Source organism: Eschrichtius robustus, chromosome 2, assembly GCF_028021215.1.
Source record: "Eschrichtius robustus isolate mEscRob2 chromosome 2, mEscRob2.pri, whole genome shotgun sequence".
NCBI lineage: Eukaryota > Metazoa > Chordata > Mammalia > Artiodactyla > Eschrichtiidae > Eschrichtius > Eschrichtius robustus.
The window spans coordinates 174,786,438-174,805,482 of record NC_090825.1 but is presented as its reverse complement, the minus strand read 5'-3'; the positions used below and the strand labels follow the sequence as shown (position 1 = coordinate 174,805,482).

Below are 19,045 nucleotides of genomic sequence, written 5' to 3'. Positions count from 1 at the left end.
GTTTGTTTCTTTAATATTGAGCTGAATGAGCTGTTTATATATTTTGGAGATTAATCCTTTGTCCGTTGATTCATTTGCAAATATTTTCTCCCATTCTGAGGGTTGTCTTTTCATCTTGTTTATGGTTTCCTTTGCTGTGCAAAAGCTTTGAAGTTTCATTAGGTCCCATTTGTTTATTTTTGTTTTTATTTCCATTACTCTAGGAGGTGGATCAAAAAAGATCTTGCTGTGATTTATGTCAAAGAGTGTTCTTCCTATGTTTTCCTCTAAGAGTTTTATAGTGTCCAGTCTTACATTTAGGTCTCGAATCCATTTTGAGTTTATTTTTGTGTATGGTGTTAGGGAGTATTCTAATTTCATTCTTTTACATGTAGCTGTCCAGTTTTCCCCGCACCGCTTATTGAAGAGACTGTCTTTTCTCCATTGTATATCTTTGCCTCCTTTGTCATAGATTAGTTGACCACAGGTGCGTGGGTTAATCTCTGGGCTTTCTATCTTGTTCCATTGATCTATGTTTCTGTTTTTGTGCCAGTACCATATTGTCTTGATTACTGTAGCTTTGTAGTATAGTCTGAAGTCAGGGAGTCTGATTCCTCCAGCTCCGTTTTTTTCCCTCAAGACTGCTTTGGCTATTCGGGGTCTTTTGTGTCTCCATACAAATTTTAAGATGATTTGTTCTAGTTCCGTAAAAAATGCCATTGGTAATTTCATAGGGATTGCATTGAATCTGTAGATTGCTTTGGGTAGTATAGTCATTTTCACAATGTTGATTCTTCCAATCCAAGAACATGGTATATCTCTCCATCTGTTTGTATCATCTTTAATTTCTTTCATCAGTGTCTTATAGTTTTCTGCATACAGGTCCTTTGTCTCCCTAGGTAGGTTTATTCCTAGGTATTTTATTCTTTTTGTTGCAATGGTAAATGGGAGTGTTTCCATAATTTCTCTTTCAGATTTTTCATCATTAGTGTATAGGAATGCAAGAGATTTCTGTGCATTAATTTTGTATCCTGCAACTTTACCATATTCATTAATTATTAGCTCTAGCAGTTTTCTGGTGGCAGTTTTAGGATTCTCTATGTATAATATCATGTCATCCGCAAACAGTGACAGTTTTACTTCTTCTTTTCCAATTTGTATTCCTTTTATTTCTTTTTCTTCTCTGATTGCCGTGGCTAAGACTTCCAGAACTATGCTGAATAATAGTGGTGAGAGTGGACATCCTTGTCTCGTTCCTGATCTTAGAGGAAATGCTTTCAGTTTTTCACCATTGAGAATGATGTTTGCTGTGGGTTTGTCATATATGGCCTTTATTATGTTGAGGTAGGTTCCCTCTATGCCCACTTTCTGGAGAGTTTTTATCATAAATGGGTGTTGAATTTTGTCAAAAGCTTTTTCTGCATCTATTGAGATGATCATATGGTTTTTCTTCTTCAATTTGTTAATATGGTGTATCACATTGATTGATTTGCGTATATTGAAGAATCCTTGCATCCCTGGGATAAATCCCACTTGATCGTGGTGTATGATCCTTTTAATGTGTTGTTGGATTCTGTTTGCTAGTATTTTGTTGAGGATTTTTGCATCTATATTCATCAGTGATATCGGTCTGTAATTTTCTTTCTTTGTAGTGTCTTTGTCTGGTTTTGGTACCAGGGTGATGGTGGCCTCATAGAATGAGTTTGGGAGTATGCCTTCCTCTGCAATTTTTTGGAAGAGTTTGAGAAGGATAGGTGTTAGCTCTTCTCTAAATGTTTGATAGAATTCACCTGTGAAGCCATCTGGTCCTGGACTTTTGTTTGTTGGAAGATTTTTAATCACAGTTTCAATTTCATTGCTTGTGATTGGTCTGTTCATATTTTCTGTTTCTTCCTGGTTCAGTCTTGGAAGGTTACACCTTTCTAAGAATTTGTCCATTTCTTCCAGGTTGTCCATTTTATTGGCACAGAGTTGCTTGTAGTAGTCTCTTAGGATGCTTTGTATTTCTGCGGTGTCTGTTGTAACTTCTCCTTTTTCATTTCTAATTTTATTGATATGAGTCCTCTCCCTCTTTTTCTTGATGAGTCTGGCTAATGGCTTATCAATTTTGTTTATCTTCTCAAAGAACCAGCTTTTAGTTTTATTGATCTTTGCTATTTTTTTCTTTGTTTCTATTTCATTTATTTCTGCTCTGATCTTTATGATTTCTTTCCTTCTGCTAACTTTGGGTTTTGTTTGTTCTTCTTTCTCTAGTTTCTTTAGGTGTAAGGTTAGATTGTTTACTTGAGATTTTTCTTGTTTCTTTAGGTAGGCTTGTATAGCTATAAACTTCCCTCTTAGAACTGCTTTTGCTGCATCCCATAGGTTTTGGGTCGTCGTGTTTTCATTGTCATTTGTCTCTAGGTATTTTTTTATTTCTTCTTTGACTTCTTCAGTGATCTCTTGGTTATTTAGTAACGTATTGTTTAGCCTCCATGTGTTTGTCTTTTTTACGTTTTTTTCCCTGTAATTCATTTCTAATCTCATAGCATTGTGGTCAGAAAAGATGCTTGATATGGTTTCAATTTTCCTAAATTTACTGAGGCTTGATTTGTGACCCAAGATGTGATCTATCCTGGAGAATGTTCCGTGCGCACTTGAGAAGAACGTGTAATCTGCTGTTTTTGGATGGAATGTCCTATAAATATCAATTAAATCTATCTGGTCTATTGTGTCATTTAAAGCTTCTGTTTCCTTATTTATTTTCATTTTGGATGATCTGTCCATTGGTGTAAGTGAGGTGTTAAAGTCCCCCACTATTATTGTGTTACTGTCAATTTCCTCTTTTATGGCTGTTAGCAGTTGCCTTATGTATTGAGGTGCTCCTATGTTGGGTGCATATATATTTATAATTGTTACATCTTCTTCTTGGATTGATCCCTTGATCATTATGTAGTGTCCTTCTTTGTCTCTTGTAACATTCTTTACTTTAAAGTCTATTTTATCTGATATGCGTATAGCTACTCCAGCTTTCTTTTGATTTCCATTTGCATGGAATATCTTTTTCCATCCCCTCACTTTCAGTCTGTATGTGTCCCTAGGTCTAAAGTGGGTCTCTTGTAGACAGCATATATATGGGTCTTGTTTTTGTATCCATTCAGCAAGCCTGTGTCTTTTGGTTGGAGCATTTAATCCATTCACGTTTAAGGTAATTATCGATATGTATGTTCCTATGACCATTTTCTTAGTTGTTTTGGGTTTGTTTTTGTAGGTCCTTTTCTTCTCTCGTGTTTCCCACGTAGAGAAGTTCCTTTAGCATTTGTTGTAGAGCTGGTTTGGTGGTGCTGAATTCTCTTAGCTTTTGCTTGTCTGTAAAGCTTTTGATTTCTCCATCAAATCTAAATGAGATCCTTGCCGGGTAGAGTAATCTTGGTTGTAGGTTCTTCCCTTTCATCACTTTAAGTATATCATGCCACTCCCTTCTGGCTTGTAGAGTTTCTGCTGAGAAATCAGCTGGTAACCTTATGGGAGTTCCCTTGTATGTTATTTGTCGTTTTTCCCTTGCTGCTTTCAGTAATTTTTCTTTGTCTTTAATTTTTGCCATTTTGATTACTATGTGTCTCGGCGTGTTTCTCCTTGGGTTTATCCTGTATGGGACTCTCTGCGCTTCCTGGACTTGGGTGGCTATTTCCTTTCCCATGTTAGGGAAGTTTTCCACTATAATCTCTTCAAATATTTTCTCTGGCCCTTTCTCTCTTCTCCTTCTGGGACCCCTATAATGCGAATGTTGTTGCGTTTAATGTTGTCCCAGAGGTCTCTTAGGCTGTCTTCATTTCTTTTCATTCTTTTTTCTTTAGTCTGTTCCGCAGCAGTGAATTCCACCATTCTGTCTTCCAGGTCACTTATCCGTTCTTCTGCCTCAGTTATTCTGCTATTGATTCCTTCTAGTGTAGTTTTCATTTCAGTTATTGTATTGGTCATCTCTGTTTGTTTGTTCTTTAATTCTTCTAGGTCTTTGTTAATCATTTCTTGCATCTTCTCAATCTTTGCCTCCATTCTTATTCCGAGGTCCTGGATCATCTTCACTATCATTATTCTGAATTCTTTTTCTGGAAGGTTGCCTATCTCCACTTCATTTAGTTGTTTTTCTGGGGTTTTTTCTTGTTCCTTCATCTGATATATAGCCCTCTGCCTTTTCATCTTGTCTATCTTTCTGTAACTGTGGGTTTTGGTCCACAGGCTGCAGGATTGTAGTTTTTCTTGCTTCTGCTGTCTGTCCTCTGGTGGTTTAGGCTATCTAAGAGGCTTGATGGGAGGCTCTGGTGGTGGGTAGAGCTGACTGGTGCTGTGGCGGACAGAGCTCCGTAACACTTTAATCCACTTGACTGTTGATGGGTGGGGCTGGGTTCCCTCCCTGTTGGTTGTTTTGCCTGAGGCAACCCAACACTGGAGCGTACCTGGGCTCTTTGATGGGGTTAATGGCAGACTCTGGCAGGGCTCACGCCAAGGAGCACTTCCCAGAACCTCCGCTGCCAGTGTCCTTGTCCCCACGGTGAAACAGAGCCACCCCCCGCCTCTGCAGGAGACCCCCCAACACCAGCAGGTAGGTCTGGTTCAGTCTCCCCCAGGGTCACTGCTCCTTCCCGTGGGTCCCGATGAGCACACTACTTTGTGTGTGCCCTCCAAGAGTGGGGTCTCTGTTTCCCCCAGTCCTGTCAAAGTCCTGCAATCAATTCCCACCAGGCTTCAAAGTCTGATTCTCTAGGAATTCCTCCTCCCGTTGCCGGACCCCCAGGTTGGGAAGCCTGACGTGGGGCTCAGAAGCTTCACTCCAGTGGGTGGACTTCTGTGGTATAAGTGTTCACCAGTCTGTGAGTCACCCACCCAGCAGTTATGGGATTTGATTTTACTCTGATTGCGACCCTCCTACCGTCTCACTGTGGCTTCTCCTCTGTGCTTGGACGTGGGGTATCCTCCTTGGTGAGTTCCAGTGTCTTCATATCGATGATTGTCCAGCAGCCAGTTGTGATTCTGGTGTTCTCGCAAGAGGGAGTGAGAGCACGTCCTTCTACTCCGCCATCTTGGTTAATCCCCCTACCTGGGTTTTGTTTTTAAGGATACAACGAGTTAACTCATAGAAGTCAGGGCAGGAGGGCTGTGAGGGACCAGGACGAGCTGCTGTTAATTTCCCTGAGATCAGGCCATCAAACCCGTGACCCAAATCAGAAGTCCTAAAATGTCATGGAGTTTATTTGGTTTGCCCTCCACGCAAGCGGGAGGAAAGATGTCAATGATCCTTTCTGGCCCAAACACTCACCAGCTCGTGCACCTTTCAGAAAACATTTAAATATTAAGACCAGGCCAATGACTAAGTAAGACAGCCGATCAGAATTACAGACCTTTCAGAGGTTAAAAATGACCAACACAGAAACAATATCTTAAGCCTGGATAAGTTAAATAAACTCATTTGTTAGAAGTAGTATTTACAGCAGGGTTTCTCAGCCTTGTTGGACATTTGGGGTGGGTAATTCTTCATCGTGGGGGCCGTCCTCTGCATTGTAAGGTGTTGAGCGACATCCCTGGCCTCTACCCACTAGGTGCCAATAGCACCCTCCCAGTTGAAACAATCAAAAATATCCTCAGACACTGCCTAAGTCCCCTAGGGGGCAAAATCACCCCTGGTTGAGGAAAATGATTTATAGGGAAGAGTTCTGTGACATAGATTAGTATCTCCTTCTCTGCAAGGGTGAGCAGAGCCTACCGTTTTTAGATTCAGTTTAGGAATACATTCATTAGAACTGAGAGAAAAAGAAAGCGCCTGGGAAAATAAAAGGTGAAATTCGGGGGCAGGGGGATGGCAGAATGAGACAATTAACTGGGTAGGTTACGATGCCTGGGATTGGACTCAGGACCAACTGCAGATTGCCAAGAGAGAGGACTGGATTGGACAGGACTGGCTCTGGTGTCTACCTAATCCAATCATTTGCGGCCATGGGAGAATGAGGTCTTGCACCAGCCATTACGGGAGCATCCTTTGCGGGGGAGGGCTTGAGGCATCTCTCAGAGAAAGGACAGGGTCCTGCAAAAGGCTTTTGTGTGCTCCTCTCACCATCACCCTACCCTGTTAGAGACGGTCTGGGTAAAGGTCCTTCCCTTTCAGATGGGGCCAGCGTTGCCCTGGCAGGCTACAGGCAATACTGGCCATTTCTGGAGGACCTGGAGTGCCCTCTGTCTTGCAGACAGGACATTACCCTCATCCAGAGCCTCACTAGGGGCTCAGAGGTAGAATTTTTGCAGGTCTCAGGTGAAATTTGGTTCACCCAGCCCAACAGTTCCTTCTGAGGCACCAAATTCTAAGCTAATTAAGAGCACAGGCTCTGGAGTCAGACAGTCTTGGGTTAGAATGATAGTTCCTCTGTCTACCTGCTGTGTGACCCTGGGCAGGTAACTTACCACCTCTGAGCCTCAGCTCCTTCATCTGCCATAGGGAGATGATGTATCTCTTATCAGTAAGGATGTCTTTGGTTGCAAGTGACAAAAGCCTAACACCACATGGCTTAAGCTTAAAAGACCATTTATTGGCTCATATCCACAACCTAGGGTGTGGATTTCAGGCATGGCTGGAACCAGGGGCTCAAATAACGTGACCTAGACTCCATTTTGCTCTCTTCATATCTTGGCTCCATGCCAGCCTTGATTCCCCCTAGTCCTGAGATGGTCCAGCAGCTCCTATGGCTACATCTTATTCACGTTCAGATGACTCATTCATGTCCCAGCACTTCCAGCAAAAGCCCTGACCTTCACTGTGACTGGACCACCTGAGGTCACGTGCCCAGACCCAGTCTAACCACTGTGGCCCAGGCAGATGGGACCTTCTAGCTTAAACCAATCACAGTGGCCCTCAGCCACATCAATCTGGTAACTAATAAGTTTGAGGTGCTGAGTGGCATCTGGGAAGGCAGAGAACAAATAATATTGAACTCTGCTGTTCTGAGCATTTTACATATATTAACCCATTTACTGCTTAAGACAACCCAAGGAGTTGGGTCTTGATGTCATTCCCACTTTACCTATGAGGAAACTGAGGCACCGGTGCTTGAGTAGCCTGCCTGGGAAGTGGAGGAGAAGAAGCAAACATCTTAGGGCTTTTGTAAGAGGTGCCTTTCCTCCTGCTGGGAATCATGCTTCGGGAGAAGCTGGTGGGGCAAGATCCGACGGGGAAGGGAACTCCTAGGTGCTGAGGACCCCTCTCACACACCCTGAGTCCCCACCCTCCACTTCTTTTGTTTGTTTTTCGGAGTATAGTTGCTTTACAATGTTGTTGTTAGTTTCTGCTGTACAGTGAAGTGTATCAGCTATACGTATACATATATCCCCTCTTCCCTGGATTTCCTTCCCATTTAGGTCACCACAGAGCACTGAGTTCCCTGTGCTATTCAGCAGGTTCTCATTAGTTATCTATTTTATACACAGTAGTGTATATATGTCAACCCCAATCTCCCTGTTCATCCCACCCTCCCATTTCCCCCCTTTGGTGTCCATACGTTTGTTCTCTACACTGTCTCTATTTCGGTTTTGCAAATAGGTTCATCTGCACCATTTTTCAAGATTTCACATATATGCGTTAATATATGATATTTGTGTTTCTCTTTCTGATTTACTTCACTCTGTATGACAGTCTCTAGGGCCATCCACAACTCTACAAATGACCCAATTTTGTTCCTTTTTATGGCTGAGTAATATTCCATTGTATATATATATATATATATACCACATCTTCTTTATCTATTCCTCTGTTGGTGGACATTTAGGTTGCTTCCATGTCCTCGCTATTGTAAATAGTGCTGCAGTGAACATTGGAGTGTGTGTGTCTTTTTGAATTATGGTTTTCTCCGGGTATATGCCTAGTATTGGGATTGCTGGGTCATATGATAGTTCTATTTTTCGTTTTTTAAAGAACCTCCATACTATTCTGCATAGTGGCTGTATTAATTTACATTCCCACCAACAGTGCAAGAGGGTTCCCTTTTCTCCACACCCTCTCCAGCATTTATGGTTTGTAGACTTTTTGATGATGGCCATTCTGACCGGTGTGAGGTGATACCTCATTGTAGTTTTGATTTGCATTTCTCCCATAATTAGTAATGTTGAGCATCTTTTCATGTGCCTCTTGGCCATTTTTTGTGTCTTCTTTGGAGAAATGTCTATTTAGGTCTTCGCTTGTCTTTTCTTTCCACAGTGGGATGATTTCATGGAGCTTGGCAATAGCATCCCCGAGTCCCAGCTGGACCAGATCATGAAGAGCCAGAAGGCCAATCAGTGTGCTGTGATCATCTACACTTCTGGGACCATAGGCTATCCCAAGGGGGTGATGCTTAGCCATGACAACGTAAGTGCTGTCTCTGCTGACAGGGACGAAATTTGCAGCATCCAGGGTCCCGTCACTCTGGGGCAGTGGCCTTCAGGCTAGTTTTGTTCTTGACCCACAGGGGCACAGTGGCGTTTAGGGGCCCAGCACATGGGGGTGCCCTTGATCTGTGGGGCACAGAGAGTTATGCAAATGCTTCCAAGGTTGGGCGCAGCATAGTGCAGGGGTTGAGATCAGGGACTCTGGAGCAGACCTGGCTCTGTGATCTTGGGCAGGGCATCTGACATCTCCAAGCCTCAGTTTCCTCATCTGTAAAACGGGTGCAATGTAACAGTCCCTGCCTCATGGGTTGTTTGAGCTCAGAACCGTGTTTGATAAAATAAATACATGAAAGGGCAGTACACACATTGTGTTTCAGGGGTAAAGCAGAAGCTGTTTTAGTTAGTTGAGGAAGGCCGTGTGCTTGGGGAAAACTTACACATGTCTGGGTGGAATCCAAAGCTGATGGTTATTTAGGTCACTGTTAGGAAAGAATAAGGAGAATACATGCTAAAAGATCCTGTTTATGGGGGACGTCCCTGGCGGGCCAGTGGTTAGGACTCTGTGCTTCCACTGCTGAGGGCCCGGGTTCAATCCCTGGTCGGAGAACTAATATCCTGCAAGCCGTGTGGTGCAAGCCTAGAAAACGCAAACTTATCTACAGGGACCAAAAGCAGATCAGTGGCTGCCTGGGGAGGGCAAGAGGGAGGCATTACAAAGGCGATGGAAACGTCCACCATCTCGATGGTGGTGATGGCTGGCTTCACGGGTGCAGACATAGTCAGTGTGTGCCAAATTGTACACTTCAAATGCGGTTCTCTGTATGTCAATTACACCTCGATAAAGTTGTTGGTGTTTGGTTTTTTTTTTCCCATCAATTTATTTATTTACTTATTTTTGGCTGTGTTGGGTCTTCGTTGCTGCACGCAGGCTTTCTTTAGTTGCATCGAGCGGGGGCTACTCTTCGTCGCGGTGTGTGGGCTTCTCATTGCGGTAGCTTCTCTTGTTGCGTAGCAAGGGCTCTAGGCACGCGGGCTTCAGTAGTTGTGGCACGCAGGCTCAGTAGCTGTGGCTCTCGGGCTCTAGAGCACAGGCTCAGTAGTTGTGGCGCACTGGCTTAGTTGCTCCGCGGCACGTGGGATCTTCCCGGACCAGGGCTCGAACTCGTGTCCCCTGCATTGGCAAGTGGATTCCTAACCACTGCGCCACCAGGGAAGCCCCAATGTTTTTTTAAAGAACAAGAAAGACAGTGACGGTTCATTTCTGTTGCACACTTACTATGGGGCCAGGGGCCGTCCTGAGAGTTTTACACTTTGTAAATCCTTGCAGCAATTCTATGACTGTATCCATTCTATCAGGCGGACGCTGTTTCTACAGATGAGAAAACTGAAGCCCAGAGAGGTTAAGCTGCTGGACCCAGGTCACACAGCAAGCAGTGTGGCAGAGCCAGGAGCCGAAACCCAGGCAGGCAGGCGCCACAGTCCACATTTTCAACTACACTGTAGGTCTATGGGGTTAAGGTGTAAAAATGTCCAAAGATGCGATCGTTACAAATATGTTAAAGCTGGTTGAAGAACAGTACACAGAGCACGACGCGATTTTGTTAAAAACTGAAAAACGGCAGCGAGTGATGTACACGTGTGTAAGTTTTAAAAGCAGGAAAGTCTCTGGCAGGACATGCACCCAACACACTCCCCTCTGTGAGTCAGAAAGACTGCTAGTTTTAAAATGAAGCGTTTCTACTTTATAAGGGCCTTCCCCACCAGCCCAGCTTACTAGCTGGCAGCACACTCTGGCGTTTGCATTGGCTGTTCCCTCTACATGGAATACTATTTCCCAGAGACCCACATGACTTGCTCCTTCACCTCCTCCGGGTCCCTGCTCAAATGTTACCGCCTCTGTGAAGCCCTCCCTGACTTCCACGTTTAAAATAGCAAAGAAAAGTAAACCATCCCATTAGCCCCCAAGCCCCATTTGGCTACTGTTTTTTCTTACACTGCCATATTATACAGTCACGTGTTTATCATGAACAACAGCTCCTTGAGGGCAGGGGCTGTCTGTCTGGTTCACTGCTGTGTCTCCAGTGCTTGGTGTACAGGAGGATTCAATCCATTTTGTGGACTGAATGGAGTCTGATGAGGCCCCCACCCAACCCTGGCCAGCGTCCACGCTCCCAGTGGCTTCATGTCTAGCGAGATCACGTCCACGCAGAGGGCAGACAAAAGCCGAGCCCCTGGAGCAAGTCTGCCTGGATCTGCATCCTGGCTCCCCCACTTGCTAACGATGTGACCTGAGAAGATTTCCTTAACTTCTCTGGGCTTTGGTTTGCCCATCTGTAAAATGGAGACAAGAATGGTTGCTACCTCTCAGAGTTGCTATGAAGGTTAAATTATTTCCTATACTGTGTCAGTTAGCTACTGCCGTGTAACAAACCGTTCTAGAACTTAGCAACTTAAAACACCAAAAGTGTGTTATTTCTGGGTCTGGAATTTGGGCAGGGCTTGGCAAAGCGTCTTTTCTGCCCTACAGAATGTCAGCTGGGGTCACTCAGCTGTATTCAGGTGGTGCCCAGGCTGGGCTGGCAGGTCCAAGCAGGGCTTCACTCACGTGTTTCATGGGGCTTGGGCTTCCTCACAGCATGGAGGCATCGAGGCTGTCGAACTTCTCAACGTGGCGCTGGCTCCCCCGAGGGCAAGCATGCCCTGATACAAAGGCAGAAGCTGCAGTCTATTAGGACTCAATGTCAGAAGTTTACACGGTGCTCCACTCTGTGGGTCAAAACCAGTCACCAGACCAGCCCTGTGAAGGGAAAGGAAAACAGACTCCAGCTCTGAATGGCAGGGGTAGCAGAGAATTTGCAGTTGTCTTTAACCTACCACATAGACATAAGATGCTCAGAGCAACGCCTGGCACATTGGGATTAAAAAATAATCCCTGTCGGCTATTATTTTTTAAATCGTAATCGTCATCTTTACAGCAGGAAATCAAAGCTAGTCCCATGTTCTCAACATAGGTCAACAGCTCAAAGCTTCTCCCGTTTACAGGGTACTATGCCATGCTGAGATAAACACACTAACCCCTAACAGAAACCCCACAAGGTAAGATGTGTCATTAACCCTTTTCAGAGACTGGGAAACTGAGGCTCAGAGAGGGGAAATGACTTGCACAAGGTCAGAGAGCACAGAAAGGTCTGAGCCAGGATCTGAACCCAGGAGTGTCTAAACCACTGTAAATCACGGTCTACACACACCTAGCCCCTTTTCTCAACAAATGGGCGCTGGGTTCCTTGGGTCACTGTGGGTGACAGTGCTTATGGGTGCACAAGGAAAATCCCTCCATCCTGAGGCCCAGAGAAAGAAGAGGGACAAATCTTGAGGGCTTACTACAGGGCGAGTGCTTTGCATATTTCATTACACTTAAATGTAACTTCTCTTTCCTCATTCATTCATTCAACAAAAATTTACTGGGCACCTACTATGTGCTGGGAAAACAGCTTTGAGCAAAACAGACCCAATGGTGGCCCTCGGGAAGACAGACAGGGAATGAACAAATAAAACCACTCAGATTGTGGCAAGTAGTACGTAGAGGATTAGACAGACGCTGGCAACTTCAGTTCGGGTGATGTGAGACTGCTTCCGTAAGGAAGCGACATTTAACCAGAATATAACATCTGAGGAGTCAGTTGTGGAGACAGCTAGAGGATGCCCATCCCAGGCAGCAGGAACAGCCCATGCAAAGGCCCTGAGGCGGGACCTTGCCTGATGTGTTGGAGGAACAGTGCAGAGGCCCGTGTGGCTGCATTAACGAGGCGACTGTTTGCCAGAGACTTATGACACCAGTAAAAAATATAGATTGCAAAATCATAGGTATGCTAAAACTTTCCATAAAGGTATACACCGGAGAAAGAAAAACATTAACATACTAATTGTTGGGGTATTAATGCCACGGGATTATGGGTGGCCTTTTCGTTTGTTGGACAGTGTTGGTTTTATAGTTTTATGTTGGGCACGAGGAAACTCCGTGCCCCTTTTACAGATGAGCAAATACAGGTTGCAAAGGATTTCTAAGCAAATAGCCCAGGGTCACACAGCTAGTAAATGGTGGAGTCAGGATTTGATTCTGGGACACTTACTGAATCCTTCAGATTTCTGACTATCCCTGATAGACATTCTGACTCTAGGGTCTGTTGCTGGATCCTAGGGCGTCTGGTAATCCCCCAAAGCTTTCCATCGAATTTTACTGCTCCTTCCATCCTCAGGCGAGTCAGTGAACCTCTCTGTGCTTCTGGTTCCCCATCTTACAGATGGGGAGAATCGCAGTTATCAACCCCAGTGTGTTAAGATGAGGACTAAGTGACTCAATGTTTGTAAAGTACAAGAGCGGTGCCTAAGCAGGTGCTTTGTGTTTGTTAGATAATTGCATTTAAATGGCCCTCGGGCAAGGATGAGGCACGCTGAATCGTATTGGATTGTAAGCTCGATTTGTGTTCTAGATCACATGGACGGCGGGGTCGGTGGCGAGGGACTTCAATCTGGCTTATGCTCCTGAGAAGCAGGAGGTGGTGGTCAGCTACCTTCCTCTCAGCCACATCGCAGCTCAGATGATGGATGTCTGGATACCCATGAAGGTCGGGGCTTTCGTCTACTTTGCTCAACCAGATGCACTCAAGGTATGAAGGCCAAGGGCAGCCCGGAGGAGTGGATGGTTCCTTCAAGTCCCAGATCTGGGGGTTCCTTCTCCATCCTCATCTAATGCTCCCAGTCAGCAGCATTTGAAACAGTCAACCACCTTCTTTTAGTTTTTATCTTTATCCAAGTCATGGTGTCCATGGTTGTGCAGACTGTATACTGAACAACCTAAGACTAAGATGTGAATGGTATTGAAAGCAGAACGTGTGTGTACATGTGTAGTTTTTTTTTAAGTCAGTATTCCCAACTCCAAAATGCTCCCCAAACCAAACGTTTTTGGCAGTAAAATATGACCTGAACTGATGTGAAGCTATTTGGAGTCTTCATTTTTATCCCACTTATTGGGAATATGTGTATCTGCAGAAATATTAACGTGAAGGATTTCAGCTGGCTTGCCAAGACACCACCATGGGATTCATATAACAAATGAAATAAGCACCATATTACCTTTCTGAAGGCCAGATTATTCTAAATTCCAGAACACATCTGGCCCCAAGGGTTTGAGATAAGGGATTTTGGACCTCTTTTGAAAAACAGCAGTGTCCTAACCACCCTCCAGAGGCAAACTCTCTAGAATTTTCAAGAGATTTCTTCTGGCATTTACCTCCAGTTTTAAAAAAATATGTAATAATTTTCTTGATTCATGCACTTTAAAATATTATCTATTACTTTTCTATTGCAGTAGGCAAGGATTTAATCCTCTTACACCCCCATCTTCACTTGCTTCCCCTTTTCCCATCCTCTCAATGAAAAGATTTCTTAGTTAACGGAGCCATGTAGTTTGCTACATGATTACATTTCCTGTCTGGTACAACCTTTTGTTTTCCCCCGAGTTAACAGTTGCCTTTCTTTTCCAATTTGGTGGAAGTTTTCTGTATACCTGTCCACAGTTGCTCCATCTCAACTGTCACATGCTTATCAGGATTTTCCAAATGTTCTAATACCCACTGCATTATTTTCCCCTGAGTAGGACTGCTTGTTGTTTTAAGTTGTCCTAGATTGGGCCCCCTAGAAGCAGAACCTGAGATGGGATGGAGATTTTTTGTAATTAATTGAGTAGGATCTCTCAGGTGAAAACTGTAAGGGAGTGAGGGGAGCAAGATATGGCAAGGGGAGAAGAGAGGATGTGAGTTCAGCTGGCATGTAAGTGGAACTGCCCTTACACAAACCAATCCCATGGGAATCTCTGAAGCATGAATGGCACCACAGTTGTACTGCTTTGAGGCAAGGGGTCTGGGCTTTTGTACCCCCATCTCAGAGAGTCGTTGGCTATAGGCTTATGCACTCATGCGGGTGCATAACTTCCCAGGCATTTCTGAATAAGGGCAGTTCTCTGAAGAAGAGGGAAGCTGTGGACCATTAGAGATCTGAAGAGGACGTCAACAGCAGCTTCTACAAGCTGTCATGCAGGGATATCCCTTCCTCCCACTCCTGTGCTGAATCCTCTGTTTTCTAAGGTCCTTGTGTTCTTTTTTGGGGGTTACCTCTTCATTTAGCTGGAGTTCATCTTTGGTAGGTTTTTCATGTTAAGTAAATGAAAGAATTCTTGTATGTCCTGACCTTGTAGACTTAACAGAGCCAGAAAAGAACTCTGCACTTTCCTCAGCTACATTCTCTGTATTTGCTTCCTATGATTGCTGGAACAAATTACCACAAAACTTAGTGGCTTAAAACAACATAAATTTATTATCCCACAGTTCTGGAGGTCAGAAGTCTAAAATGGGTCTCAATGGGATAAAACCAAGACATGAGCAGGACTGTGTTCTTTCTGGAAGCTCTTGGGGAGAACTGGTTTCCTTGCCTTTTTTAGCTTCTAGAGGCTCCCTATGTTCCTTGGCTTGTGGCCTCTTCCTCCATTTTCAAAGCTAGGAGCACATAGCATCTTCAAATCTCTCTCTCTCTCTTACTCACACACATACACACACACACACACACACACACCCCTATCTCTGTTCCCACTGTCACACCTCTCTGATCCTCCTGCCTCCCTCTTGTAAGGACCCCTGTGATGACACTGGACCCACCTGGATAATCCAGGATAATCTCCCCTAGACTAAGTCTTAGGGCCTTTGTAATTCCTTCCAGAGGGCTCATTCTCCTGTTCTTCACATGGCTGGCTCCTCCATGTCATTTAGTTCCCTGCTTAAATATCTCCTTGACCCCTTTCGGTCACTCTCACATCCCCCGTGCTCAGTGTCTGAGACACATTAGACACTCAGTAAATGAATACTTTATTTTCTGGCTGAAAACATAATGTATACACACTCGCCTACAGGGCCTGAGAAGGTCCCAGTCTCCAATATCCTTATCAACCCCTAATACTGTCAAAAAATTTAAAATTGTCAACCAGGTAACAAAGCTGTCTTAACATTTTTTTTTTTTTTTTTGGCTGCACCGTGCTGCACGTGGGATCTTAGTTCCCCCACCAGGGATCGAACCCATGCCCCCTGCAGTGGAAGTGCAGAGTCTTAACCACTGGATCCTGGCTTAACATCATAAGCAACTGCCAGACTGTTTTCAAAGTGGCTGTGTCATTTTACATTCCCGACCAGAAGTGTACGAGAGGTCCAATTTCTCCACATCCTCACCAACACTTGTTTTTGTTTTGTTTTATTATTATTATTGCCATCCTAGTAGATGCGAAGTGGTATCTCCCATATTAATTTGCATTTCTCGAATGATTAATGGTGGTGAGCAACTTTTCCTGTGCTTATTGGCCGTTTGTATATCTTCTTTGGAAAAATGACTGATCAAATTTTTAACCATTTAAAAATCTGGTTGTGTATCTTCTTATTGTTGAATGTTAAGGGTTCTTTTTACAAATCCTTTATCAAATATATGATTTGCAAATACTTTCTCCCAGTTCCGTGGCTTGTCTTCTCATTTTCTTACTCGTGTCTTTTGAAAAGCAAAACGTGTTTACCTCTAATGAATGTTAACTCTCCAATTTACTGATTTTTTTTCTTCCATGCTTCTGGCGTCATTTGTAAGAAATCACTGCCTACTCCAAGGTCACAGAGATTTTCTTCTATGTGTTCTTCTGGAGGGCTTTTAGATTTAGCTCTTACTTTTAGGTCTGTGATCCATTTTGAGGTAATTTTTGTGTTTGGCAAGAAGGCTCTAAGTTAGCTAAGCTCTCGTTTGTTTGTTTGTTTGTATACAGATATCCTTTCCTGCATTAAATTGCCTTGGCACTTTTATTGAATGTCAATTGATCATAAATGTGAAGATTCATCTCCAGATTTTCAGTTTTGCTCCACTGAACTTTATGTCTATCCTTACACCAAAACCACACTGACTTTATTTTTCCGGCTTTATGGTAGTATGACCCCCTTGTCCCTGTTTACCTGGGACTTGCCCGGTTTCATAAGTGAAAATCCTGCATTCCAGGAACGCCTCCAGTTCTGGGCAAATCAGGACAGTTGATCACCCTACTTTATAATAAGTTTCAAAATCAGGTAATAAGTCCTCTGATTTTGTTCTTCTTTTTCAAAATTGCTTTGGTGATTCCAGATCCTCTGCATTTCCATATAAATCTTAAGATCAGCTTGTCAATTTGTATGAAATAGCTTGCCTATTTTTGATAGGGATTACACTGAACCTATAGATCAATTTGGGGGAGAATCTTGCATAATACTCCACTGCATTCTTGGGCCACAGTTTCTTTAGCCAATCCCCCCGTCATTGGCCATGAAGTCTGTTTCTATCCTGTTACAAAATGATGCACAAAGAATATCTCACACGTGCTTCTCTGTGTACCGGATCTTTCATTCAGCTGAATTCTGTCACCCACAGAAGTGAAGCTGCCAAGTTGCATTTAAAATGTTAATAATACTGTCACGCTGCCTTCCAAAAACATTTTACCAGTCTGTGCTCTCTACCAAATGCCCAGAGAGAGCATGATAATCTGATTGGCCACTGGCCAGCCAATGGATTGGCTCCCTTGGGTCAGGAGCTCACCCTGGTCCCATAAGCCAAGAGCTGAGCTGAGCTGAGGAGCTCTTGGCTTACGGGACCAGGGTGAGCTGAGCGGCTGAGGAGAGATGGACACCTGGGTTGCAGGTGTGGCTAACCCAGCTCTGCGCCCTGCAGGGCACTTTGGTCGACACTCTGCAGGAGGTAAAGCCTACCGCCTTCCTGGGGGTGCCCCGAATTTGGGAAAAGATGCATGAGAAGATAAAGGAAACTGTTGGCAAATCTTCAAGCTTGAGGAGAAAGGTGTTTTCGTGGGCAAGAAATATTGGCTTCGAGGTCAACTCAAAAAGGATGCGAGGGTAAGTGGAGGGCTCAGCGGGGCCAGGCGTGGGAGGGCAGTGGGTGAGGGGGCTCAGCCTTCTCCAGCTGGGTCCCATCAGCCCCCTTGTGGCTCCATGGCTATAGAGCTCTCCTTGGCATTCATGTTCATAGGGGACATGACACTCCCATGAGCTACCGCATGGCAAAGGCCCTCGTGTTCACCAAAATCAAGAATTCCCTTGGCCTGGATCGCTGCCGCATTTTTATCAGCGGGGCCGCACCCCTCGACCAAGAGACTGCTGAGTTCTTTCTAAGCCTGGACATGCCTATAGGTGAGGCGTACGGTATGAGTGAAAGCTCAGGACCCCATTCCACGTCCAGCCCAGAGAACTACAGGATTCTAAGGTACTGGCCTCCCGGGCAGACTCCCTCCCGGTCCTCCAGCCACACGGGGTCAAAGGGATGAAGATGGGAGGGTCGACAGGCCTCTGGGCTAAGATGAATCCTGACTTGGTGTCTCCAGAATGACCCCTGTTCTCCAGCCTCCAAGCCCCAAATTTTCGTGACCGTGGGAAGCCCCAGTTTGTCCGAGAGCCCATGGACAAAGGGGAAGGGCTCTCAAACATTCTATGGACTCTCCCTATTTGTCATTTGCGAGCTCTGCCTCCGGACGGCCCACCCCAGGCTCACCCACCCAAGGTTCACCTCCCTAGACCTCGGGACCATTCATCTCCATGGCGCTTTCTCTCAAACACATCCCCAGGCCCCTCCTGGCTTTCTCCCAAGCTCAGCTCACCTCGGGCTGCAGGATGGAGCCCGGTGATACTGACACAGTGAGAACAACCAAGCCAAGCTCCACGTGGAGTCCGAGAACGGTGTTCCTTCACAGGGCCTCCTGGTTGTGCCCCTCCCTGACCCCCGCCCTGCCACCATATTGCAAGGCTGGCTCTCCTCTCATGCTCGGCCGAGTTCTGGCTGCCTCTGAACTTAGCAAAAAAACTAAATTCAGTCTTCCCAATCTGGCAAAACCATCTCCTGCCTCTTACTTTACCTTGCCCATCAGTTATCTCCCCTTCTCCAGTCCATAATCCCATCTGGGTCTGTTTTCTGCAGAACCCAAATGCCCACTGGAGTTTTCTTCCAAAACCAAAGAGTGGTCCTTCCTTAAAGAGTGTTTTTCGCTGTGCAGAATTTATCTTTACCTGGTTGAACTCATGAAACTTGTATAGCTTCTGAGTTTTTCCATATTCTTAGGAAAGCTTTTTTTTTTTTTTTTTAAAGATTTAATCTTAATTCTTAAGTTCTGGTGTTCAGAAAGGACCTCTTGTAGATCCTGGAAATGAGATAGCTTGTTGATAAACGTGGAAATCAAGTTAGATTTTTTTTTTTTTTTTTTTTTAGCCACGCGGCATGTGGGATCTTAGTTCCCCAACCAGGGGTCGAACCCGCGTCCCCTGTGGTGGAGTCTTAACCACTCGACCACTGGGGATGTCTCCCTAGAAAAGCTTTTAATGGAGGTCGTAAGGAGGCTCTTTATAAATGTTAAGCTTCACAGGCCTGCCTTCTTTTTCCTCTTACTAAGGGAATACCTACACTTAACCCTAAAACCACTGGCCCTTCTAACTGCCAGTAAAAAAGACCTCAGCAAGGCAGTAAGAAAATCCTTCCTTTTCTGCATCTTAAAACCACCCTCCCGAGTAGTATCACTAGTGAAAGGAATTTCACAAAAATCCAGATATCAGCTGGTGCTACTCTG

At 44.6% G+C, this 19,045-nt stretch overlaps 1 protein-coding gene across 1 annotated transcript in view; it reads left to right on the top strand.

Moving 5' to 3' along the window:
• Positions 1-19,045, top strand: part of ACSBG2 (acyl-CoA synthetase bubblegum family member 2) — a 33,968-nt gene that overhangs the window by 10,339 nt on the left and 4,584 nt on the right. Inside the window, exons 5-8 of the mRNA XM_068535010.1 lie at positions 8,198-8,347; positions 12,858-13,034; positions 17,146-17,327; positions 17,461-17,694. Of these exons, the coding sequence (XP_068391111.1) occupies positions 8,198-8,347; positions 12,858-13,034; positions 17,146-17,327; positions 17,461-17,694 (743 nt within the window). The remainder of the gene's footprint in view (positions 1-8,197; positions 8,348-12,857; positions 13,035-17,145; positions 17,328-17,460; positions 17,695-19,045) is intronic.